General features: G+C 36.1%; 2 protein-coding genes across 3 annotated transcripts; one reads left to right on the top strand and one right to left on the bottom strand.

The window, feature by feature from the left end:
- Positions 1-3,196: 3,196 nt before the first annotated feature.
- On the bottom strand, positions 3,197-15,533 carry LOC111804488 (TBCC domain-containing protein 1-like). Its single transcript, XM_023689316.1, has 9 exons — positions 15,009-15,533; positions 13,970-14,110; positions 12,646-13,026; positions 11,664-11,768; positions 6,730-6,870; positions 6,442-6,645; positions 5,705-5,797; positions 5,430-5,541; positions 3,197-3,406 (listed from the first exon to the last, which is right to left on the bottom strand). Exons 1-9 carry the CDS (start codon positions 15,477-15,479, stop codon positions 3,363-3,365), a joined length of 1,692 nt encoding a protein of 563 aa, XP_023545084.1. The 5' UTR covers positions 15,480-15,533; the 3' UTR covers positions 3,197-3,362.
- Positions 15,534-15,945: 412 nt separating this feature from the next.
- On the top strand, positions 15,946-26,021 carry LOC111804489 (CDK5RAP3-like protein). Of its 2 annotated transcripts, XM_023689317.1 has the most exons (10): positions 15,946-16,075; positions 16,223-16,357; positions 18,855-18,949; positions 19,061-19,155; positions 19,242-19,377; positions 19,494-19,643; positions 19,787-20,317; positions 20,405-20,613; positions 22,332-22,464; positions 25,557-26,021. In XM_023689317.1, exons 1-10 carry the CDS (start codon positions 16,018-16,020, stop codon positions 25,686-25,688), a joined length of 1,674 nt encoding a protein of 557 aa, XP_023545085.1. In that variant the 5' UTR covers positions 15,946-16,017; the 3' UTR covers positions 25,689-26,021. The 2 variants fall into 2 exon arrangements, with proteins under 2 accessions (XP_023545085.1, XP_023545086.1); XM_023689318.1 differs by lacking the exons at positions 15,946-16,075; positions 18,855-18,949 and having other exon boundaries at positions 16,265-16,357.
- Positions 26,022-27,027: the final 1,006 nt, after the last annotated feature.

Here is a 27,027-nt window from a genome sequence, read left to right as displayed (position 1 = left end):
TCGAGCAACTCAAATAGAGTGTCTAATTCAACTTTCTACTTTCGAGTTGGATTAAAATAACCATACTTATCCATAGTTCTTGTTACATTAATTATTAAAATTTCATAAAATCAAATGTTAAACATTCACGTGTGTGATATAAAATATTTTTAATCTTTACAATAATTTTAAAAGTAAGTTGTAACGCTATTTTCACGTTTGTTAGGTTGACCCGACTAAAGTTGTCAACCTACGAACCAACCCAGCATTTTCATTCTTCTTTGACGCCTTGTTTAAATAACCTAACTATTCTTACTCCCATGTCAAACGCGGTTCCTCATTAAGACTAAGTCACTTCCAAATATCGAATGGGAAGAGAGCAAAATTCATCAAAATCTAGTTTTTTAAACGAACACCTCCCCTAAATTTGTAATCAAAATAATAAAAATTAGTTTTGATATGAATTTCAATACGGAAAGTTGAAAGAGAGCGAAAAGTAAATTCAATTATAAATGTCTATAAGAGGAGGATTCAAACATGTTTCAACCCTAGTAGAAAATGCACCTATCTATGTGCCCAATGTTTCTAAACTAGGTCAGGTTAGCAAGTGATTTTTACCTCAATATACATGCATCTCTCGAGTTTTGTAAGTTCGAGCAAAATGCTACTTGATTGTATTGCTATCCAACTATTTTCAATACGAGCTTAAGTAATTAAACACATGTCTTACAACGGTTAAAATGAACAACTTTAAGGACTCTAAATATTAGGTACTAAACACAAATCTCATTTTCTTGGTATTTTTTTAAATTGATTTTTTATATGAAAATACGTGACTTTTTAACAATTTTTAGATATTGTTATTAATTTATACATTTTGTAGTGTCCTCAGGTAGTGTGAAATGAAGGTATAATGTAGTGAGGTTCGTGAGAGAAGTTTGTGTAATTCAACAATCTCGATCTTATTTTTTATATGTAACTTCTCTTTTTGCTATTCTTATATGTACATTATACTTGTTAATATATAATTATAATATTTATTATTTGCTTTCGTATATTTTGTAGTGAGAAGTCTTTTACACGAAAACTTGACGATATATCGGTCGAATAGAAGTAAAACATGTATCAAATTTCACTTGTCAACCTAATGCGTAACTTTTCCAAAATTTTGGTAGCTTTAAGGCAAATTGTATATATATTTTCTCAATCTTTAGCTCTTAAGCAATTACTTATTGGCTAGTTTTTTGAGAACTACAATGTAATTGAATGGCTAGTTTTTTGAGAACTACAATGTAATTGAATATAGTTTTCTGATCAATGTAATAGAATGATGGAATGTTTTGAAATGGTCATTTTACTGACATATTTAGTTGGATTGAATTGAATTGAATTAGTTATAACAGAATTACTGTACATATTTGGTTGGATTGAATTGAATTAATTATAACAGAATTACTGTACAGATCAATTTTATACAAGTTTTGAGTTCAAATTATCGATTTATATAAGTTTTAAACTATCATTTTATACGGAAACAATGGTAAGTATAACACGTCCTCTAAAATTTGTCTTTAGATATATATGATGACATTGGGTATGACGTTAGTTTAGAACTGACATCATAGTTAATCGTCATTGTATAATTATAATGACACTAGATTTGACGACCATTCACAACTGATAGTATTGACATCAATCCACAACCATTATTATTGTACCTTCAATTGAAAGCATTGGAGGACAAACACAAATCATAGCTAAAACTACTTCCTAAGTTAACCTATTAAATCTATTGACCTAAACTCGTGAGTGATTTCTATTTGTTAATAAATCTAATTTGTTAAATTGTAAGAAAGAATAAGTTAAAGAAAAAGAACAGATTTATTTAGTAAAAGTAATGCAGCCAATTCATCTTCTAAACATGGCACCTTCGAATTCTATTGTAGCAGATAATATTGTAACAATAATATTTCTGTTCTACAAGGAAGGGATTCAATTGACAATTATCTCACAATTGACAACACAACAAATCCAACCATGCAAATCTTTTCTTTTAGAATTTAAATCCTCCCATTTCCTTCTCATTTTCCTGGGTAATCTCGCACAATCGACCAAAAGGAATTTCTTCCATCTCGTGGAGAAGTAGCGATTCAAAGGTTTGAGAGGGCCAATAGAATGGAATGCATGCACAATCCTTTCACCCCTAAACAAATTTATTCAAAAGGATTTCCTATTCCTAGACCCTTGTGTTGAATCCTAGGTAGCTAGATTCAACGGTAATATCTCTCTTAGATTCTCCGATCAGCCACTTTTACAAAGTACTGTAGGATAAATTGATACTAAAATGGTATATGATTAACTAACTGCTTACTGATACTTAGGAGGGAAGTCCTTCCTCGTGAGATCCTCCTATAATGTTAGGCGAGGTGCTTCTGCTCTCTTTGATTTAGCGAGTGGCTTTCACTCTTTGGTCTATCTATTGATGTCCAGTCCTGCATCACCTCCCTTTCATTTAGTCCTTGACTCATGGACTAGTAAATACACCTAGGAATGCCAAGGAAGTTGGGATAGATAGGACCAAAATGCAGTAGTCCTTAGATGTCATGAGGCTTCATATAGAAATGTTCGCCTTACCTGTCATCTTATACTAAAACAAACCCAGAAAAAATGAGAAGGTCAACCATGCAAATCGTCGATCAAATTCGCCTAGATTGGTGATCTGTGTTTTTTTTTTATGCACAGAGAACTAAGAGTGGCTTGTAAAATCGTCCAAAGCATCAAATTGCAGACTTATAAGCAAAATAGCAACCAACCAACCAACATTCAGCCTTCTCATCTGAATGATATTGAAAATAAAGAAGGTTGCTTTGTTTTACATAAGCAGAACACTGACAAACTGGCCTCACAATACACACACACAGATATATATATATATATATATATTACAGACAAAAGGGCATGCTTTCAACAAAATTCTCAGTTTCATCAAAACCTACATTACATACTCAATATCATTGGATTTTGTGAGGAAAAAGAAAACTATGAACTCACAAGCAAATCTCAACTGTTAGAAAACCAATAAGGGAAAGGTGGAATTCACAAGGCCCTGAGATTAGCAAATGCAGAGACATTATTTGTTTCTTTTTCTTTTATTTATTCATTTTGTTACCCATTTCTTAAAGTAGAAACTTTTACATTATTTTAAATATANTGCAGAGGGTTAGCTCTCAGCTACTCATAGCAAGTAGAGTACCAAAAAGGAATTGGCGGAAACAACTAGTTGACAATTTAATATAGAAACAGATGGGGGAAAAAAAAAGAACTTTTCCTTGCCTTTACCATCATATTTGACTGTAAAACCCACGTTTTCCCGTCCCAATCAATCAGTCACCTTGTAAGCAATAAAGCTGACGGATGTTCCCTGAAGCTGCAGGAACAAAAAGACAACCAAAATAAGCCATTTAACTATCATGCAGCGCGGTAATAACAGGCATAACATATTACAGGTTGAAAGAGAAGCCATGTTCATTACTACATAAAAAATAAAAAAAAATAATAAAAAAAAAAGAAAAAAAAAGAGAGATTAATAAACGTCTGTTGTCCTAATAATCTAGCTAGTCTAGTCGCCTCCTTTATCCAATATCTTAAATGCAACCTCAGGAATTTGAGGCCCGACCTCTCTCCACTCAAATCAACAACTTTTCTCCCTTTTACTTTTACTGCAGATGGTAGGATAGGCTCAATTGAACTCATGCTGATAGTATTCTGTTAATTGGTACCGAAATTCTCTATTGATATGCCAAATGAAAACAAGATGGCAAGTAGATCGAAGTAATGGAATCAAAAAGTTGGGAATAGTGGCAGAAGAATTCAATTTGATCCAAACAGAAAACATCTCTGAATCCCTAGGAGTAACCCAACTTAAGACGAGGAAACCAAGCATCTGGCAAATGCCATTAGCGCAAAAACAGGTTAATGGCCGAGGAATTGGCAAATGTGGGGATGCAACGACCAGTAAAGAAAGAAAGAGGTAGAAAGAGTGGAAGAAAGAGGTAGAAAGAGTGGAAGAAAGAGGTCAGTTCACAGGATAAGCTACCATTGTTCAATGGCAGCAACCCCTATGGATGGGATATGAAAAAGTTCAATACTTCGATGCCAATTGAGCAAAATAATTAGAAACATTATCTCCAGTAGGTTTGGGCGAGATCAGGGAGGCTATGGCAAGATTTTTTTATGGGTCAAAAGGAGGTGACAATTGCAATCGTGGGAGAATTTCAAGCAGGCATTGATCGTTCAATTAAATCTAATCAAGAGGAAACTCTATTGAGTAATTTTTCTCGCTTCATCATGAGAGCAATGTGAGACAACATTGGCAGCTTCCTTACTAAAGGTTCGACTTTGTAGTCGAGAAACTTCTTTAATAGGATGAAGACGGAGACCAGAGTGGAATTAAGGATGTTCAAGCTTGTGAGCCTGAATGCTACAATGGAAGTCTTCCAATTGGCTGAATATCAAAGCATAGTGTCAAAAATAAAATATTTTTCAAGAAATACAGGCTTAGGATGGGCAAATGCTTTTAGCCCAACCTCTTTTCCACATCAAACGAAACAGTTACCAACTAAAGAATGCACAGAACAAGGACTAGAGTAATGCAACTGGGTGAAAAGTCAACAGTAGCTCTAAGTGTGAAACCTTGTTCAAAAGGGAGTTAGATGTTGAGTTACAACATCAAAGGTAAAAGGCTATGTTTTTGATCTACAACGAGATTGCTGGTTCAAGAAGACTACAACGAACTATCAAAGCTAGAACAAGGAAATGAAGAGATTGCTGGTTCAAGAAGACTACAACGAGAAAGGGAGCAACATCATTGCAGTTAACATGTTAAAGGACCATCAAATGTTAACGTCTCAACTGTAAGGGTATTCTCCAGCTTCAAAGAACGAAATCCAGGGTCTAGATGGAGAAATCTTGGCCACTTAAATTATTGACAATTTCTTTATAGCATAGTTGATGAAAGATAAGGATGAGAACCAGAGATTTTGAATGCATTATGGATTAATCGTGAGGTTATCCTAGCCAGACAGACCTAGCTATGATTTAAGCTTCTTCATTGTCATCTGCATCCAGTTCTGTGTAATTATTTATATTTAAGATTAACTCAAGTTGGAATTTTGAGCCCTGTTAATTTATGGATTACTTTGTAAGCTTTTCAATAAAAAAAAAAAAAAAAAAAAAAGTGACTTCAANTTCGATCTCAATTCATATTTATTTTCTATGTTATTGATCATCTTATATCCATGAACCTTCATGCCAACTTGCGCAGAGATAAGTAGATCATTCTTTGCAGTAAAAAATAGGGCTCTTAAATTAAAATAACAAAAATGGACTATTATCAATCACGACTTTGATGTATACATAGAGTACATGCAAAGAAAAGAAAAGATCATTACCATATAGCCAGTCTTTGAAGTATACATGAAGTGCAGATGATAATTCTCGTTTGCGGTTCTCTTCAAGTGGGGTTTCTCTCAATATTTGCAGCACTTCCCCCAACGACTTTTTCTGAGGGAAAAAAAGATATAATAAGTCCATTATACGGAGTAATTGAAACCCACAAAATCTAAAATGAGGTCAAATAAAGACAAAATCTTAATGCAATTGTTTGACGAACATGCACATGCCAATGCAAGCTTAAAATCTAATCAGGACAGTTTGATGGACATACATTCCTCTCAAGAGAGGCCAAATAAGCATCTGGTAATGGGAATGGATTGCAGTCCGTAGCTCCAGGAAATTCACCAGAAACCCAGTTTGGAATCTGCAACAGAAGATAGTGCACCATAAGAAAAAATGTAAAACGATCTTTTCCATCCATAGAGGGGCAGAAACTCACGTGACTCTTATAGGAAACTGCTGTGACAGACTCTAAAAACTAGGCAAACGAATTCATCAATCAAAAGAGAGAGGGTATACCAAGACCGTGATGAGATATCCTCAACCAGCCAAAGGGATTATGAAAGGGACTCCCAATTGGTATAAATTTGTATCTAGCCATAATTACAAAAGTCAACATGAAGAGACCACTCAAAACAACAGAAGGGAACAGTCTGACTTGATCTCCTCAACCAGCCAAAGGGATTATGAAAGGGACTCCCAATTGGTATAAATTTGCATCTAGCCATAATTACAAAAGTCAACATGAAGAGACCACTCAAAACAACAGAAGGGAACAGTCTGACTTGATCTTGAAAATCTTAACGGCAAGAGTCAAACCCTTGAAATTGAAACAATTTCTGGCTTCTTTCATACCGAAGTATCCATAAAAGAGCCACTAGACAACTTAATTATATCACAATATTCTGATAAACAGAACTAAACAACTCTAACTAATGGTTGCATGAAACAGTAAGGAAAAATACTGCGCAACGTAACTTTTTCACCCTAAAAGAATAAAAGGCCTACCAAAAAATTAGTGAACTGGTCAGGATCCAGACATGTAGCAGTCTCAGTTTGTACATCAGAGACACCCGCAGGATGAGATAATGAATCATGAGGATCTAGAACTCCAAGGGCAAGTGGTTCGTCCCATCTGTTCAGAGCTGCCTCGATGCCAACTTCACTCATGTGGGATCCCAATTGAGAGTAAAATGTATTATATGGTGCTACCTGCGATGAGATATAAAATGTCCAGTTTCATGAAAATTTAAGGCAATTCAAATTTCTAATGAATATGATTAAATAACAACTCACCTGCAACTTGTGATTATCACCAACAATCAGCGGTCGTTGATTTACCCCCAAAAAGAACAAACACTCTCGACAATTTGCAATGCAAACTCTTTTTGCAACTGTTATTAAATGAACTCGCTCACAATGTTCGACTCTTACAGCCTGAAAAGAAAAGAATACATTTAGGACAGCTCGGATGAAAAATTACTTTTTTCATGGGAATTTTTTATTATTTATTTCTTTTTATAAGAGACAATTTCATTGATGATTGAAATTTACAAGAGGGTATGTATAATCCACGGTGTTTACAAAAGACCTTCCCAATTTGCAATGAGAGAGGTATAACTATAGGAATTAAAAATATTAGATATTTTACACCAAAATATAGCTTGGTAAACAACATTGTCAAAAAGTTTTGTGTAGGTCTTTGTCTTTTCTGCAAATATTCTTTAATTTCTTTCTTTCCACATATTACAAGAGAAAGCCATGATGGGGCTTTTCCATAATAGTGCTTTTGCATTCTTGAAAAGGTGGGGTGCGTTAAGGTCATATCCAAAAAATCCTTTATCTCCCTAGGAAATTTGAGATGTCATCCAAGTATATTGAGAATCGTTGTCCAAAAATTCTGAGTATATATGCATTGCATAAACAAGTGACTTTGTGATTCGTTTTCTTTCTTGCATAATGGACACCAATTTGGAGAGAGAGTGATGTAAGGCATTCTTTTTTGAAGATTTTCACTTGGGTCGATGACTTTATGCGCTATTTCCCAAAGGAAGAACTTCACCTTTTTAGGTTGATGTCCTTCCCATATTGTCTTTGCTAGCGTGAGATTTATTGCTTCTACTTTTCCCCCCATGTCCATCATCAAGGATTTTGTAAAAAAGACCCCGTCAGCGCTGGGGAGCCAAGTCAGTGAGTCTTCTTTGTTTGACAATACCACAGGGGCAAAGTCAAGGCTTAATTAGGCCCACTCCGTTGCTTCATTATCCTTTAAATTCCTACCAAGCTTCAGGTCCCAAAATTTGTTGACAACATTCCACGTTTCTTTAATCGTGGCTTTTTTGCTATGAGCCTGTACAAAAGTGGATACTTCAAGGCTAGCGTGGTGTTTTCAATCCATGGGTTGGTAAAAAATGATGTGCTTCCCCATTACCCTCCTTATGGCGAGTTCCGTTGGTGATGAGATTTTGATGTTTCTTTATGCACTTCCAAGGCCCTTATTTAGAAGATGGAAGGGGTGATTTTTGTTTGATGTAGGAGTATATTTAGCCTTTATAAGATTTCACCATAAGGTCTTTTCTTCATGATGATATCTCCATATCCATTTGGCAAGGAGAGCTTTGTTCTTCTTCCTTATCGAGAGAAGACCGAGGCCTCCCTTTTCTGTTGGGAGGTTTATAATATTCCAACGAACAAGGTGTACATCATCTTTCCACAAGTAGTTTTTTTAATAGTTTTTCTATATCCGCGGCCACTTTTTGTGGCATTTCAAATAGAGACATATAGTAAGTAGGGACGTTGGACAATGTAGCTTGTATTAGGGTGAGTCTTTCGCCTTTTTTAGTATAACATGTTGACCATGTTGACAACCTTCTTTCTATTTTCTCAATAATCATCTTCCCGAAGGAAAAGGATTTGTGGTTCCCTTTTAGAGGTAGTGTTATGCACATATTTGGCCATTCTCCTTTTTTACAACCATATATGCTATCAAATTCTTCAATGATCTCTGTGCTAATATTGATTCCTATGATTTCTACGTTTTTGGAGATTGATATTTTGTCTAGAGAATCCTTCAAAGGTTTTTACCGTGTCAATCATGTTTTTTTATGGAAAAGACATCAACCAAATCAGAAAAGAGGATTGTGTCATCTGCGAATTGAAGGTGGTTGATGCTCAGGCCTTCATTACCAATCTGAAAACCTTTTATCTGCCTTTCGTATTCTGCTTTTGATAGTAGGCAACTGAGGCAGTCCATTACCATGATGAAGAGAAAAGGGGATAGTGGATCTCCTTGTCTCAGACCCCGTGTGGCATAAATCTTCCCTCTCGGTCTTCCATTGATAATGATGATGGAGAAGTTTAAGATTTATGCAAGAGACCTTGGGCCCAAAGATGGAAAAACTTCTGCCTAGATGATGTTGAAATGCAACGTTGTGTTGAGAGACCTTGGCCCCAAGTAGAGGCAAGGTCGAGTCGAATGACTTGGCATAGTGTAGAGGCAAATTGGTTGGGTCTAAGATAATTGAACATGCAGTGGCGTGTGGCTGAACAAGCTTGGGTTCCGCACAAGATGTGTTCAGTGGGTGAGGACAAACCTTGACTAAGGTCTGACAAAGCCACAAAGTCGAATGAAAAATGAATATGGGTTTGGTTTCCCCTCAAGACTGGTTGTGAGTGTGCCAACATCACGACACCGCACGGTGTTGAAAAAGTACGACCGTGACACCACACACCAACAAGTGCCACGTAAGCTAAATAGCCCACCAAACTCATCCTAGCGCTCCTTCCTCTCGCTTTGTTTGGGAGGCTCATAAACCCAGACAACCACTCCTCTACCCTTGAAAGGTGATAAAAAAACTAACCCTAAAAAGGCCGCTTTAACCACTTCCAAAGACTTGGCAACTGAGGCATCCCACATTAATATAATGCCTCATATGGCACACCTTAAGCCTCCCGGCACAGCCGCTCCACCTTTCTTCTGCCCCGTAAACTCTTGACCAAGCCCCTACAACAATTCCTCCATTTGGATTCAATAAGATTGATAATGCTTACACGGGGAGGTAAAAAGATGAAAAGTAGTCCAATCAAGTTCGATAGACATATAGGAATGATATATCTTTGTTTGAGGGGTGGGATTAATGGTGCATGTAACAGCCCAAGCCTACCGCTAGCAGATATTGTCCTCTTTGGGCTTTTCCTTTCGAACTTCCCCTCAAGGTTTTAAAATGCATCTTCAAGGGAGAAGTTTCCACGCCCTTATAAGGAATGTTTTGTTCCCCTCTCAACCAATGTGGGATCTCACCATCTACCTTTGATAACTCTCCAAAAGTAGAGTTATATCATGTCTTTTTGTAGTTAATTTTGCACTCATATCCACCATTTTCTCATTAATTGCTCCATTTATTCTAATTGGTATACATGAAATAGTCAATTGGGGATTAACATGAAAAGAATATGAATTTGCATAAATCGAGCTTAATTGTACATTTAATTGAGTTATGTGGTAAAATTTCAGACATTTATGCTGAACCACGATGCAATATCAAATTTGAAAATTTTAATCCACATCAATAGTCCAAGAACCCAATTACGAACATCCTAGGTGGACAATTTATTCCTTTTCGAACCTATATGGGGAGCCATACACAATATAAAAAGAAAGAGGAATAACTAAAAACGGGAGCCACACTTTGGGAGTAGATTTTTGGATTAGACAGCAGCAACCTCTGCTGCTGTGAACTGCTGTGTAATCAGAGAAGAGGAAGAAAACCCTAATCCAGCAGTTGTTGACAGCAGAAGGAAAGAAGATCAAGAAGGATTGATTGAGGCAAAGACGTAAACGTGAGAGCTTAAAGGAAAGGAACTTCCATTGAAGAGTAACAACAAGCTTGATAACTCTCTATTTCCTTACTCGCTATTTTTACTCTATCCATTTTATAGGATTGAGATGTGGGTTCCTCTTTTTAATTCGATTTGTATGGAAAGCTCAGCTTTGTAGAGGAGGCAAGAGAGCTTATATAGTTTAAGTATGTTGACAATATGATTTTAGTTTATTAAAGAGTTGTTGTTAATGATTTACATGTGTGTTTAATTAGCTACTTCACATACATAGTTGTTCTCTCATTCAGGAAGAGAAGGAGAGATGAAATCCTCTTTAGTACTCTAGTTCCATTGCAAGGAGACTTGAAGGTAATAGAAGGGTTAGGAATAATTCTTCTCCTAGAGTCTTGTTAATAGAACTTTAAAACGATTATGGAAGTAATCACTATGCATGACCTTCGGAAGTGAGCTTGGGAATCTATTAGAAGAAATTAACCAAAAAGATAGGTTTTCTATGGAATCGATAATTTACTTATTACTTGCTACTGGTGATAGTGTATACTTGCACTTATTCTTGTGAATTTTACATCATTTTATTATATACATCCTCAACCGATCAACCCTCCATGGGGGCCAGCATCCTCGCTGGCACAAAGCTCGATGTCTGGCTCTGATACCATTTGTAACAGTCCAAGCCCACCGCTAGCAGATATTTTCCTCTTTGGGTTTTCCCTTTCAAGCTTTCCCTAAAGGTTTTAAAACGTGACTACTAGGGAGAAGTTTCCGTACCCAACCGATGTGGGATTTCACAGTGCAATAGTAGTCAGCACCAAGTACATCTCACAATGAGATCCATGGTTGTCCTCTGTTTGAGTTTGTCATTAGCTTTCATAAAATCAAACAAATGATGACTATTCAAGGAGACATTTGGCAATGAGATCCATGGTTGTCCTCTGTTTGAGTTTGTCATTAGCTTTCATAAAATCAAACAAATGATGACTATTCAAGGAGACATTTGGGGTAGCACTTTATTTGAGGAGAGTACCGTTGGGAGTGCAAAAAAATTACACATTAACTAGAGAAGGAAAAGATACATGGAATAAAAGCAGGACAACAATGTATAAGGCCCCTTTCAGCTGAACCAAAAAAACAAAGTCACGACTACTTATACACAGAATGGACAATATCCAACCATTAAGGAGATGTTTGTGGGTTCCCATTTTCCTCAAAAATAGATATGCGAAACTCAAGAAATAGCGATTAAATGCCACAATCACATTACTCACCTAGCCCATAATCAAATTCAAACCAGTAAATATACTATCCTAATGGAAACGACAATACAACTCTTCACCTAATATTATGCATACACAATCAACAAATAGAATCCATTAGCAAAATGCAATTATTACCTTTCCAACTGCTCCAAGAACGATAGTAGTATCAGAACATCCATATATTGTGGCATATCTCAAAGGTGCTAATATGTAAATGACAGATTCATGGCAGTTAAGCACCTGTAACCACAAATAAAATATGAAAAAATAATGTAGCACGGATTTCACAAATCACATAACAGCTAAAAAAAAAAAAAAAAAAAAAAAAAAAAAAAAAAAAAAANGCTTAAATCTCTTGGATCAAACTGAATTTATACTCAAATAGGCATGGCCAAATCAAGTCACAATCATTCTCAGTCATCAGTAAAGGTAAAATAAATAAAGATGATTGGCATATTACTCCAAATCTACAAAACTAGAGACTTGACTACCTCATTTAGGTAAGCTACAAAATTGTCACAAGAACTCGGATTGAAATACCAAAGTTGCTTGATTTTGTAAAGAAATAGATGAAAGAAAGAAGTACCTTACATATTGTTATAAACTTACAAATGAAATCACATCCAGAGACAACTCACGGGTAAAAACAAAAATATTAACATTGCCAACTTCAAGATCTTTCATTCTACTTTGTCATACATCACCTCCATGAGGCTAGGGTCAAAAGGAAATTTGCCTAATTCCTTTGAATTTCATATGTACCTTGAATCCAATCAAATACCAATTGGAATTACGTCTGTCCCATATATGATGAAGAGATTTTGGAAATCAGTTTAATTGCCAGAAGATATAAGTGGGAACAAGTACAATGCCTATTACTAACAGCACTATTAAGTAATATGAAACCTTCACTAATAATATGGCCCATTTTAGCCTGATTCTGAGTCTATATGTCAAACACATCATAATCCATACGCTCAAAGGTAAAATAATAACAGATTCAGTGATCAAAACTTCCATTTGAAAATAAAAATGATAGCCTTACAATAAAGAAACTAAGCTTATTCTTCAACAGATTATTATTATACAGCAGTAATGAAACAATACAATGACAAACCTTCACAGAAGAACCTTTGAGATCAGAGGCTTGCTTCACAAGAGAAGACTTAGAAATGCCCTCAATATAACTAGGACCCCTGCTAGTGTTAGTCCTATTCACTGAACTTGTGGATGCATCAGCCATAGCAACATCTGGGTCAGATGCACCAGATGGTCCATTTTCTTTAAGAGAAGCTCTCTCTGAAATATTATCTAAAGCAGATGCGATGTTTTGCAAAATCCAGTCCAACACTTGAGCTGCCGGTACCGGAACGGCAGGCATATCAGGATCAGAATTGGCAAAAAATGGAGTATGTTGGCTCAGTTGCATTCCATCAGATCCTTTATCACCGAATTGAACCAAAAATCCAAGGTGCTCAAATCTTTCAACGGATAAAACCTACAAGATTGCATGCAGTTAGCAAAGAATAAGATATTTTGAAACTTGTAAATGAAAGCAAAAAGATAGGAACCAAAACAGAATCAAACTATATTGAAATAAGGATGAAATCTTACAAGATAAACCAAGTGTTTAAAGGTACGTGGACCTCCCTCTTGATATCACTCCCAAGCCCTAATTCACTCGCAAAAAAATTCTCAATGCCCCTCCTTTACTCCCCCTATTGATAACAAATCCCCTAACAACTCTCTGCTTTGATTACTACTGTACTCTTATCCTAATAATACTCTATCCTATCACAAAAGTTCAAGACGGTAAACTATTTTCAAGGAAAACCATCCATAATGAACAAGTATTATAAGAACATATAAAAATTCATTTTAATGTTCTAAAAGTTCAAGGATTTGTAGTGAGAAAATTTATACTAGCATATAAGAGAGACATCAGTACTTAACAAGCATGCAAATAACGAAATTGCAAGTACAAAGGAAGTGCATCAAAGTTTTAGCACGTTCAAATTAAGATTTACAACAAAACTGACAAAGAAGTAATTAAAAGAAGGCAAATGCAAAATAAGACAAGTCCATATTAGAAACGCTGACCAAATCATGGATAACTAGACTAGAAAATTACAAAAATATTTACACCGTATAACCTAGCAAAGGATAAGAAGTTTAACATAGTTAAGCTTCATCACAGTTTCTCTTCTGCAATCATTGAAGGGAAAATTGTATGAAAAAATTGAAACCAATCTAAAACAACTAAACATGAAATAAACTGCCTGCAAAGGGTTGCAATGAACCTATTATCAACCACCAGTATTTATTATTCCAATTTCTCCTCCGTCATCATAGTTGATTACTACTTTTAAAAAAATAAAAAAATGAAAAACATTAAAGTAACAAACAGATTTAACGGAAGATAGTCGCCAAAAATTACTAACCAAAGATTCCTCGCCTTCCTCCTCCACACTCTCTGCCAAGAGAGAGAGAATGTTGGGCAAGTGCTTTTGTAAATATGATAATTGGTGAGCCTCTTCATCAGCCTGTGATGGCATAAGTCGACGGCTGTTGCTGCGCACAAGCTGCAGTGTAATGGAAGAAACATGAGCTATTTTCACAGTACGCCGATAATAAAGTGATTGGTATAAACATTTCTACCATACATAAATAAAGAGATAATTCTCAAAAATGTGCAGGTACAATGAACCTGAATGGTAAAGCATCTAAAAGTGAACAATGAACTTCCTCAGTTACTTGCACATCTAAACACCAGCTCGTATGCATGGAAAGAGAGAGGAAGCACTATTTCTACAATGCAGAAGTACTACTGTCAACAAGAAAAACTCAGCAGAACCAAGACAAACAAATGATACTAACAGAGCCCTGTCCAGAAAAGGATTAATGCCATTAGTGCCATTAACAAAAAAAAAAAAAACCAACTTTCCCTATTCCTTTGGTTATTATAATANTCATGAAAACCGAAACAAGGTCTACATGATGGACCATCAATGGTTGAAAGCAAGTGATTTAATTTATAGTTCAGTAAACAAGTTAGTGAAATCCACTCCAGAAAAAACAAAACAGACATTCTAAGCTAATAGATAAAAATGAAAGCAGTTTGTTGAGAAAACAATTCTGAACGGCCTACCAACAAATCACTGTTACCAAGCACCAAGAAAGTCATTCGTAAATGAAAAAAGTACATATTCTGAGTTTATAAAATTGAATCTATCGATCCACTAAACTGAAGCTATTAATTCCAACAACAGCACATTTTACTTCGTCATTATATAGAATGAATTGTCCTCGTTCACAAAAGCACAGGCAACACCAATGCAAAAACTACCAAAAACGCAACGAACGAAAGATTGAACTCTCAACAATAAAATAGCCACCACCAATCAACATCAACAATCAGCAACCCCGAGCAAAAGACATCAAAACCTCTGACTAGCATAAATCGAGATAAAAAAAAAATACCTGCAAGGGCGAAAGGGCAGACAAGTAGCCATCAAAAGCAGAAGTGGAAGGCCAGACATCGGCAACAGCAGCGGAATCCTTATGCGATCTAGGAAGCAGCCTCTTGTAAGACTGAATATACAAGAAGAGAAGCAGATCAAGGACATCGACGCCAACAGAATCGACTTCGTCAGGAGTAGCATTGACGAGGGGGTCGGAGTCGGAGTGGAGAACGGAAGCGAGAGTGTCGAGGACGAGGCGAGCATGGTCACTAGAGATCTGGAGGGATTCGGAAATGGCGGAGGAGTTGAGACGGTGGGAAGGGGAAGCCTGAAGAAGCTTTTGCTTGAGAGGGATTAGGGTTTGGATGGGGTCGGAGAAAACGAGCTTGGGAATGGGGAGGAGGCCATGCTCAAAGGGCTCGCGACGGGGACGGATCAAGAGTGGATCTTTTACCGGCAATGAGGAAGATTGGTCAGTAGCTTCGGACATGGCGATGGATAGAGAGAGAAAGAGGGTGAAGCGCAACAGAGCCTCGTGGAAATGGTAGATCCTTTCAGAGATCAATAAGGGAGGGAGAAGGGGTTGGGCTGGAATTGCCTGCGGGCAGATGCATAGTTTTAGACACGTGGCTATATATGATTTGTCTAAAGGAGTCAAAGCATGGACCCTCATTCTCTTCCATGTCTTTTTTTTTCTCTAAATTTTGTGTTTTTTAAAATTAAGACAAAATTTGAATTTTTTAGAATTTTAAAAATAAAAAATTTAATGATTAAATTATTTTAAATGTAATTAAATTGTTCAAATAATTTAACGGATAATAAGTAATATTTTTTTTTGTCTCATTTGCGACTCAATTTCAATATATATTTTAAAAATAATTATAAAAAAAATGAAAAATTGAAATATAATTATAAAATTAATATATATATATATTAATTAAAAAAATGAAGGAAAAATTGCCTCTCCCTCGATCCTGAACAAAACTCTTACACACCCTAAGCAACGATTTCTTAGTGCAAAAAGAACTATGGCTGCCGACGATATTCGGAATCTTCCAATTGACATCACATTCTCTCGTCTTGGTGGTATCAAATCCACTTACAATCTCCGATTCTTGTTCGATTAGTGATTTTGATTTCGTTACATACTTCGTTTATTGTTTGTTTGAATTGTGCTTGTTTTTTTTCAACAATTTGATTGGGGTTGATTTTTGCACCTTCGTGGGAGTGAAGAGTGGCTTGTCGATCGGAAAAGAGTCCCTGCTGATTGGCGTAAGCGTTTGGCAGCGTTGAGAGTTCGCATCTCCAAGGAGTTCTTGTCTCTTCCCAAAGATACCGATCCCTATTTCCATACCTTAGGCCATGAAGGTTAGATTTGATTTTTTCAAGTTTTCTGCGGAATTATTATGTTTAATCTACTGGCATTAAGTGAAGTCTAGTCTGAATAAAATTTGATTAACAAAAGACAGAGGGAGAGAGAGTTCCTTTTTATCACTAGTTCTGCAATTGACGGGAGTGGAACCTTTAATTGACGCTGCTGCAAAGCTAAGAAACAAACTTCCATTTTAGTAAAAAACGAGCACTAACCTAAGATATTAAATTCTATGGGTTCCTCGATAACTTGTCATTTCTATGGGTTGCTTGATAACTTGTCTTGTGAGATTAGTCGTAAGCCGGCTGGCTTGTACATTCATGAATGGAAAAACTAAATTGGGGAGGGGTGGCGTCTTCTCAAGCAATGGCCAAACTAGGATTAAAAATCATTCTCCTATATCTTTTCTACCAGTAGGGTGATAAAAGAAATTAGCGTATAGTCGTAGGATAGGCAGGGAGTATTTGGTAAGATATCAACTGGTGTGGGGTTCACTGAAAAAGTCACATTTGAGAAAGAGTGTGACATTAATAGTATTTTAGTTGGAATTGTATTGAGAGATAGGTACTCTTTTGATTACCAGGGGCATTATGTAACAACTCACTTTTCAAGCCTTCGAATCACGGATTGCCACGTGGACTCAAGTGTAAAAAGGGCGATAAACTTTTTCAATTCTGAAAAAAATGGGGAACATGAAGAATTCGAAGTCAAACATAAGCAGGAATTTTGATATAAAAAGTATTTAAGAGTACAAAATCACTTCCACGGAGTTGCATCAAAATAGTTTTCAAAATGACTCAAGTTTCAAGATGGTGTTTAAGAATAACATTAAAATGTCAAAAGAGGAAAAACAACTTGATCTAGGGGACCTCTCTGTAGTTGCACGGCTCCGTAGGCTCCTGCTAGCAATCGAGGTCTCCACTCCATTTGTAAACAAAGAATAGTAGGAATGAGTATAAAAATACTCAATGAGCACCTACTTGTAGGGTCTCATTGAAACTTCTCCTATTCAATGCTTCTTAAGCTATGTGCTCCGTCAGAATCCTACAGTCGGCTAATTCCATGGCTTGGGTTCATTTCTAGCCTTCCCAATCTCTTAAGGTTCATATACCCTACTTACTCCTATTCCAAGAATGTAAGCTACCCATCGGGGTATATTTAGGTTTCAGGATGCTCTTAACCTCTCATTTCCTACTTTCCAAGGTCCATATAGTCATTGTGCTTCTTGCGCATAAGTCAGGGTGCCCTCGTATGTCTCAAGCTCAAGGAAAGTCTAACAGTTATGGAGGAGCCATCGCTCGCTCTAGGTGACCTCTCAATCTACCTACATCTCCATACGCGCCTACTACTAAGTGCTAGCTGGAAACTCCCCAAATGGCATATGAAAATGCTCCCTATTCCTACGTCATTCTAGGCTAGAACAATGCAACGCCTACTCTCCACTAGGTACAATCGGATCTCTCTTAGTAGTAAATAAGCGCTAGTCGGAAGCTACCATAATGGTACCAACGATGCTCCTTATTCCTATGCCATTCTAGGCTAGAATAGTGCAAAATTGGCATCCACTAGGTACAACCAGAGCTCCTTCAGTAGTACCCTCTAGTGTGCCATGGGCTCTAAGTGGGTGACATTGCGTTCCTAACACGCTTCTAAGGGTATAAATGACATGAAATCAGAAATCATACATATCTGCACAACTCCATGCATATCAGGTACAATAAGATATAACATGCCATAGTCCTAACAAAGCATTTAAATAAATTAGTGTCATCGGTTACATGGTGGAAGTCCTAAACGTGCATATCGAGCTAAACCAACATAAATCCATCATCCAGGGTTTAACTAATCCATTTCCATGCTCAAATTATCCCTAAATCATGCTAATAATTCATATACCCAAGTCCTAGTCCATCCCTACAAATATTTGTTTAAAAATTCAAACGGCGACTTATTTGGTTGTTAACTTCCTGGGCTCAATTCGAGTCTTCAGAAAATTCTAAATTTCCTTAAGTTCCTCCAATATGGCCTACATTAAATCAAAAGAATAAAACTAGTCACAAAAGCTTGAAGAACGAACTCCTAGAGGCTTAAAAGCTATACAAAGAGTAATGAAGTTAAAGAAACTGACAGTTGACCATACGGTCACTCTGACATTATGCTGACCCTCTACTGACACATGGCTGACGTTACTGATCCCTCTTTTTTCCCCCTTTCTTCTTCTTCTTCTTCTTCTTCTTCTTTTTTCCCCTTTTATGGTACAAATCGAGATATTACACATTAGAAACAGGTGAGTTAGGGCAGTGTACTTCTCTATTGAATAAATACAGAGGTTCTATCATAATTCTATTAACATCTCTAAATTCTAATTGATGTAATCTCTCTATCTTGTGCATCAAATGTCCCTTGTTATTCAGTTCGTTTACTTATGAGTCATAGTTTATATCTCATCAATAACTTTTACACTGGTTGTATGGGATTTTTTTTCTCTCTCAGATATTGGTTATTTAGAGGCAAAAAAAATATATAATATTCTTCTAGAGTCAACCTCAGAAACCCGGAATATATTTGGCCGGCTATCAGGTGCTGCTGTAAGACTTGTCTTTTCCTGCTCTTTTCTCAGCCTTCACTGTACATTGGCAGGCTTGAATTAATGTAGAGCTTTAGTCCGTTTGTTTTCTAAATAAGAAATATTTTGTCAGGGTGCTTGGGAGGTGATTGTACGAACTTATGAGAAGGATCATATTTTTCTTGGCGAGGCAGCTCAAATAATTGTTCAGAATGTGACTTATGAAATGTAAATGTCTTGTTATGAACTTTGTGTAGTAACTGATGGATATCGAAGAGCTCAATTTTCATGCTACTATTACTTTTAATGTGAAGCCCATATCAGAAGAAACAGGTCCAAAAGATTCATCAACAGCTTGCTGAGCTGGAACGTAAAGAATCTGATACTAAAAGAAATGCTTCTCTTTCGGCAGCTAGATATGTAGAGGCTTGTCAGGACCTCGGTTTGCAGGTTGTAACCTACTCTGTATATTTCCAAGCTTTAGGAGACTCTTTTTGTATCTTCCTTTTATTGCGTGGATTTATTTTTTGTTGAAGTCAAGCTTCTTCATCTTCTTCCTCTTGCAGGGAAAAAATGTTAGAGATGAACTTCTGGAGACTGCAAGGTCACTTCCAAGCACATTTAGCAGAATATTAGAAGTCATAAATGGTGATTCTGTGTCACGTGCTATTGAATACTATTCCAATTTTGTAAGGGATGCTCACTCGGATAAGGATGTAAGGAAATAGTGCAATAAGCATTGTCTGATCATAAATGTCCAAGAGAGGAATAGAGAAATTTATTTCCTGATACTGATGACTAAATTATTGTGATGTGGAATGTTAATTCTGAGTCTCTAACATTTCATACATGTGTACAGAAACACGTGACTGTATTACCAAACCTGGGGCATATACGTGAGCATCCTCCTTCTTTACATGTGTCTGTGGGCTTTGAGATGGTTGATTCTGTAAATGTTCAGTCAAGCTATATAGAACCAGATGCTATTGGACAAACAGGAATTGCTGCTGATAATATTGACTGGGATATATCCTTGGAAAATACTCAAATTGACTGGGATATAGGTGCACTGGAGGAAACTGAGGATACAGGAAATGGTTTGGGACCTTACGAAATAGTTCATGCGAGTGAAGCTTTGGAATCATCATACCAAATGGAACCTAGTAAAGAGGGTAGTACTACATTGCCAGAGGCTACTGTGTCTGAGATCTCATGGGATGTCAGTGTTGAAACACCTCAAGTTGATATCATCGATGATGTAACCTTGCCTGATATAGAAGTGAATAATAAAACATTCATTCCTTCAACTCATTCTGCAGAAATCACTGAAGTTAGAAGCCAGCTTTTGGAGACCGAGTATAGGAATAAGATTCTTGATGATCTATATGAGGTATATCACATAGCTTTGGTACAAAACTTAAGTGGCATTAAATACCTTATACGAAGGTTTAATGGCTATATCTATTTACAATTTCAGATAAAGGCATTTCTAAGTCAACGTTTGAATGATTTGAAGAATGATGAAACTCTGTCTTTGCAACATCAAGTCCAGGCAGTTTCTCCCTTTGTGCTGCAGCAATATACTCCTGATGCCATTGAGATGATGCTATCAGATGTTTCCATGGCTATATCATTACTGTCAAGTAGGAAAACTCAAGATTTAATTATGATTCTCAATTCTAAAAGGTACTACTGTTACTACATTGGTCATTGTTTTCTTATTTGTTTAATCCACCTCTCGTAGGGATTTTCCAGATTTTGATAAAAAAATTCTTGAGAAATGCCAACAAAATGAAGTTACTGTTACCCGATTTCACCCACCTTTTCAGTAAAAACTAACCCACTTAATTTACTATTCTAAGTTCATATGTATTAGCATTTGCTTTGGTGCTAATATTAACGTTTCTATGTTTTGATGCAATAAGTTATTTTTGCTTTTCATTTGTAACTTTAGTTGATTGATGAACTAGTGCTGGTAGGTTTATAATTCTGTTTGACAAACTTTGCAATTACGATAATCTGCATGTGTACTTTCTAAAACATATCAAAATATGTAATGTGATCCTAGAAACTGTTTGGTTCAAATACTATATGATCTACAGTTAACATGTTTGACCCTTCTAATTATTAGGTTAAACTTCATTTTTGGGTCCTTGTAAGCATTACGTCTAACTCAAAGGTCTTAGTTACATCTCTAGATTTTGAATTCTACTTATTTTTAGTCTTGACGATGAATATTAGTTAGCAATACACAGAAGTAGCACTCTTTACTTTAACTAGTTGTTAAATTGTCACTTCATCCAAATTTCAAGAAATGAGTTCCGCGTTTGCACTTTATCTACTGGTAACGATTATAGGCACTGGTTAAATGTAGTTCAATGTTTAGAGACATAATTGCAAATTTTAACAGTAAGGGACACAATTAATACAATGCTGAATGTCTGTGAAGGAAGTATGTATTCAATATATTTTCTATTTAATTGTCTTGTTGTCGAGAATCAGTATCAAAAACTTGGTTTTGAGTTGATGGCTTTTTCACTTATTGGGAAAAGTACATTTTTGAACCCTGCGATTTGGATCAAGGTTCACATTGGCGTACTTATCATGGGCACTTGACTTCTGTTAGTTTGTTTCATCTGTTAATAGGTCTAATTAATTTATATAATTATTAGTTTGATTATTAATTTGGCTGATTCATTTCATTAAACATTTCTTGATTAATTATGTTAATTGTCAATTTTCGTTCCTAATTTTAATTAATATATTCTTTTATCAGCTAACTTACTAACTCAGGAAGTAATACGACAAAAGTTAATGATAAAAGCAAGTCAAGAGAAGCCAATGTGAAAATATAAGTTCACTTTTTGTTAACGAAATACTCTCTTTTTTATTATGTCAAGAACTTTAGAAGTTCAAATGGTGGATTTATAACCTGAAAGCCAAGTGAAACCATTCTGAACGGGGGACCAATATTATAATTTTCTTCTTAAAATTTTATTTTAGGAGACAAATTCCATATTTCGAAGGACGAAATATTGGATAAAAAGGGGAGGTGGAAAAGAGACGTTCCAACTCAGAGTGAAAGTAGGCTTTCATGAATACTCTCCATTTGATTAATGATACTCTTCTGTTTTTTTGGCGGCTTGAGTTATGGTACATCCCTGCATTCTTTCAATTTTGTTTCAACAAAAGTTCCATACCTACCAAAATAATAATAATAATAATAAATAAATAAATAAAAATAAAAAAACAAGACAGAACAAAACAAAATGAAGGCCAGTTGAAAAACGCTCCTGATAGCTCCTGTAGAGTGATCCAACTCTATTTTATAATTTTTCTCTAAGATTTATTTTTTTCTAAAATTTGATCGTTCTCAGGGAAACTGATGTGAACTTTGATTTCAGATTTCTAGAGAGATTAGTTAGTAAACTAGAGGAAAAGAAGCAGCGTGAAGTGAAGCTGAAGGAAGGGCTGAAGGACTTGTCTGCCAAACGTATGGAGCTTCAAAATTCATTAGCTTCATCTTGGCCAAAACAAGTAAGTTTTTCTTCCTTTTGACTTATTTATTTATTTTATTTTAGTTTTTCTTCCTTTTTTCTTTATTTTTATTTTATTTTAGTTATAAAAATATTATGTTTCAATGATGGAATAAAATATACAAAAGAAGAGGGAAAACCCGCCCCAAAGCTGATGGAAGTTACATAAAAGCCTTCTAGTTGGGCGGATGATAATTTAAACTATAATCTGTAAATGGCGAAAAAAACACTTTCATAAAAAAAAAAATGTTTAGGGTTTAGCTAAATGAAAGTTCTAACAAGTTGTAGCCAAAGTTCTAACAAGCTGCAAAATAGAATTCATTCCCTTTTAATTCCTTGGGTTTCCTGATTGGTGGAAATTATGGGACAGTGGCGGTTTGGTATACATTTGTTGAGAAATTTTGAACTAAAGTTGTCAAATGGAGAGGGGTCTCTCTGAAATGGGGGGCAGTAACCCTTGCCCAAGCAGCTGTGCTGAATGACCTCCCTTGCTATTTCTCTTACCTCATGGGAGCTCCTATGAAGGTGATCAATTGCTTAGAGAGAATTGTCAGAGATTTTATTTGGGATGGTGGTATCTTTAAACCAGGACCGCCTCACCTTGTGGCTTGGAAATGGACTTCGTTGCCCACAATTTACAGTGGCCTTGTGATTGGCTATCTCTATCAACGAAACCAATCCCTCCTAATGAAATGGTCGTGGAGGTTCACTGAGAAGAGGTATTTGCACTATTTATGGGATGGAGCTTATGGGTTGAACTACTGAAACTACCAAAAAGAAAGGGAGACAGCGGCTGAGGTCAAATACCATGAAGGACAAAGACCAGTTTTTCAGTTTTGTGGAGTTTTTGTTGGGGAATGGAAGAAGAATTAATACGTGGAAAGAAAATTGGTGTGGAACAGAGTATTTGGCTATCAAATTTCCTGATATTTATTCCATTACTATAAAGAAAGGGGTCTCCATTGCCGATTGTTGGGATTGTGAGCATCAAGCATGGGACTTGGGTATTAGAAGACCACTTTTTAACTGAGATTTGGGGAACTCGGTCCATCTGATTGCGTTCCTGTATGCTTGGGATGTAGGTAATTACCATGATAGAATAAGGTGGAAGATCAACTCATCGGGTTCTTCTACTGCTAATTCTACCTTTCTGAAGCTAACCAACGGGGAGACAAATTTGACCTACCCAATGGTGAACCTAATCTGGAACTTTAAGGTCCCAAAAAAGGTAAAGTCTTTCTTTGGTCGTTGGCTTGTTGAAGTTTGGGTACCCACGGAAAAGTTTAGAGGATATTCCGAAATTGGCTGATTTCCCCTTCTGTGTATTGTTTATGTTTGCGTGAGGAAGAATCCCTAGACCACTTGTTCCTTCACTGTCCTTTTGCAACTAAAGGGTGGCTTGCGTTATTTAAGAAATTTGGGGTTGAGTCTTGCTTTCCTAAGAACTTCGGGGAAGGTTTGTTGGTGGTATGGGAGAAGTCCTTTGGCGTTGTACAATGCTTTCTCTTCTTTGGGGCTTTGGAGGGAAAGAAACAACAGGGTGTTTGAAGAAGTCCTCTCCTTCTGATTCTTATTGGCTTTTGTAATTACAATCTTTTAATGATTATAAACAATTGGAAGGCTCTCCATTGCTAGGTTTGGTAGAGAGGGGTAATCTCTACTAGGCTGTCTTTTGTTATTCTTTTGATGAATATACGTATTTGTTTCCTATCAAAAAAAACAAGTAGATGGAAGAAAGCAGGCCTCTCATATTGGTTGCAAGAGGGGTCTGCTAGCTGAAGGAAGATAATAAAGAATTCCAAAACCTGTTACCAAGCTGCATGTAAAGAACATATGACCTTCAGTTTCAGATTCCTTCTTACACATCACACCAATTTGGTGAGAGGGTGAGGGAGCAGATGAGTGACGTCTTGATTGTTTATGCTTTTGTGACCAAATTCCCTTAGTAAGAATTTAATACTCTTTTGAGACTTGTATTTCCAAAGTTTTCCTTGGAGGAGTCATGTTCTACTAATGGGGTGTTAGTAAGGGTTTAATGATATAGTTAATTAGAGGTGGTTTGGTTATAAATAGGAGTTAGGATTTATAGAGGGGAGGTCATATTTTGGGAAGTCGATCCATAATGAATGGCGTAAGACTATTTGATATTTTAATTTTAGTTTTGGGTTCCCAACGTCAACCTGGTCTCAGACTCTCGATTAAGATGTCAGAAGTTTGATTTCTCTACTCCATATGTTGAACTAAAAAAACGTTAGGTATCTAGATACAAAAAACACGAGTAACAATGAAATTACAATATCTAATTCCAAAAACAGATATGAGTTTATGTTTTGTTTTGTTCCTTTAATCTTTGTAATGTATAATTTAATGCAAACCCAATTATCTTCTGGCTTCTCTCTACCAAGACTCTATGAAGAATTGTTCTATTTGCTACCCGAGTACCGTGCCTGCTCTCTCGAGGAGAGAATTTAGTGAAATTTTTCACCATAGGGCTTATATACATCCACACGACCCCAAAGGGAGAAAAGGCTTGGTCTGTCTTTTGCCAAGTGAAATTGAAAGCTAAGCCGGGAATTTGTCACTTCTTCCTATAGTACATTTTGAGGCATTTTAGCCCTAGTGGGTGTAGACATGGTTTTGGTGAACAGTCATACACCTCCGTATTAACCCAATGTAAAATGGTAAAAACCTATCTAGGATGAAAGTATGTAAAAGAGGTTTAAAATGGGCATGTGACTATGGACAACACGTCCGGGACAAGCAAGACTGGGACATCTGTCGTGCGGTCATAGACAACACGCCTTGGACAAACATAACCGTGACATCCTCCTCCACTCAATTGGTTGACGTCTTTGTCAACCTACTTGGACAAGTAAGACTGTGACATCTGTCATGCGGCTATAGGCAACATGTCTTGGACAAGCATGACTGTGACGTCCACAACATTTGTATTTGCCTCTATCTTCTATCTATTATATTTTTATGAATGTTGCCGGAAATTTCATTAACCTGGATTGCATATGATGAGATACATTGCCCAAAAAGAAAAGGGAAACCAACACTAAAATGAGCAAATATTGGGTGGTATTGCAGGAAGCAGCTCTGACGAAAACCAGGGAGTTGAAGAAGTTATGTGAAAGCACTTTATCATCCATGTTCGATGGAAGGCCTGTCAACATTATTGGCGAGATCAATACTGTCTTAACAAGTGGCCTCACCGCGTAAGTACCCAACAATGTCTTTGCCTCTGTCATCACCACACACTTTTGAAGCTAACTCTTGAGAATAAAAAGAATATGTGGATTGCTGTTCCTCACCCTATTTCTCCCTAAACCAATCTGTAAACACAGTAGCTTTACTAATGCTTTTAACTTTACATCATCATCACCTTTCAGTTTGTTTTGATTTGTTTTTCTGTAGTGTTACGAAGGCTAAATACATGTTTTTAAGAGTTGTGTTGGAGTCTTTTTTCATATAAGTTCTATTTTATCTTTTAATGGTAACGAATGATCGAACGATGTATTTGCTCAAAATTTGATAATACAAATAGTTGTGAAATGGGACAAAGCAGTTGATCATGTATGTTTGTAATCAACTTTAATTTAGATGAATAACTGCTCAATTCCTTAGATCCTTTAGGCAATTGGCCCATATATTGGGTTAGTTAACAGATGTCTATGCTTAAACACTTCTCCTATATTGGTTTTATGAAATTCATTCATTATTAACAGCTTTCAACATTGGGTTAGAACTTTGAGAGCACATTTTTTAAAAAAAGTGATTGGATAATCGAAGGTTTTGTTTAAGATATCTCAATACAAGATGTTGCATAAGAATACTATCAAAAGTTTATACGTTTGCTATTATTGCCCATTTTTTCACCATTTTAAATGGGTCTAAACGTTTTCTCTTATTATTTTTATTAGAATACAACACTATTGAAACCAGAGTGGAAGAGTTGCTTTCAACATTTATCACTCAAATTGTCTTCAAAAAGCCTTTTGTTCCCTATCTAACCAACCAAAACGTCGCAACAATATCAGTTGTACACAAGTTGAACTAATGACTCGAACAACTTGAATATATTTCATAACCCAACTCAATTTCACCCTCTATTTTTGAATTCGATTAGATGAACAGATTGTTCTTTTTTTAAAAAAATCATATATTTATCTAAGATACATGTTATCAATAACTAAACTCAACATTTATAGCATCACTAACCTCAGTTACAAATATCAAATATTTTTAAATCTTCATAATAATCAGTAAGATAGAGTAGTAACTAGATCCCAACCAAAAAAAAAATGTCCACAAACTAATCTACGTTTACAATTTTCCAACAATTCAACCCAACCCAAACTAGAAAAAAAATGTAACACAACACAGAGTAGTAACTAGATCCCAACCAAAAAAAAAATGTCCACAAACTAATCTACGTTTACGATTTTCCAACAATTCAACCCAACCCAAACTAGAAAAAAAATGTAACACAACACAACCTTTATACTTTGGATTTGGAAGTTCAGGTTGGTCAGGTTCTCGGGTCATCTATACCGTCGAA

The sequence above is a fragment of the Cucurbita pepo genome, chromosome LG10 (assembly GCF_002806865.2).
Source record: "Cucurbita pepo subsp. pepo cultivar mu-cu-16 chromosome LG10, ASM280686v2, whole genome shotgun sequence".
Taxonomy (NCBI): domain Eukaryota; kingdom Viridiplantae; phylum Streptophyta; class Magnoliopsida; order Cucurbitales; family Cucurbitaceae; genus Cucurbita; species Cucurbita pepo.
The sequence above is the reverse complement of the archived record's forward strand: the minus strand, read 5'-3'. Positions and strand labels throughout refer to the sequence as shown.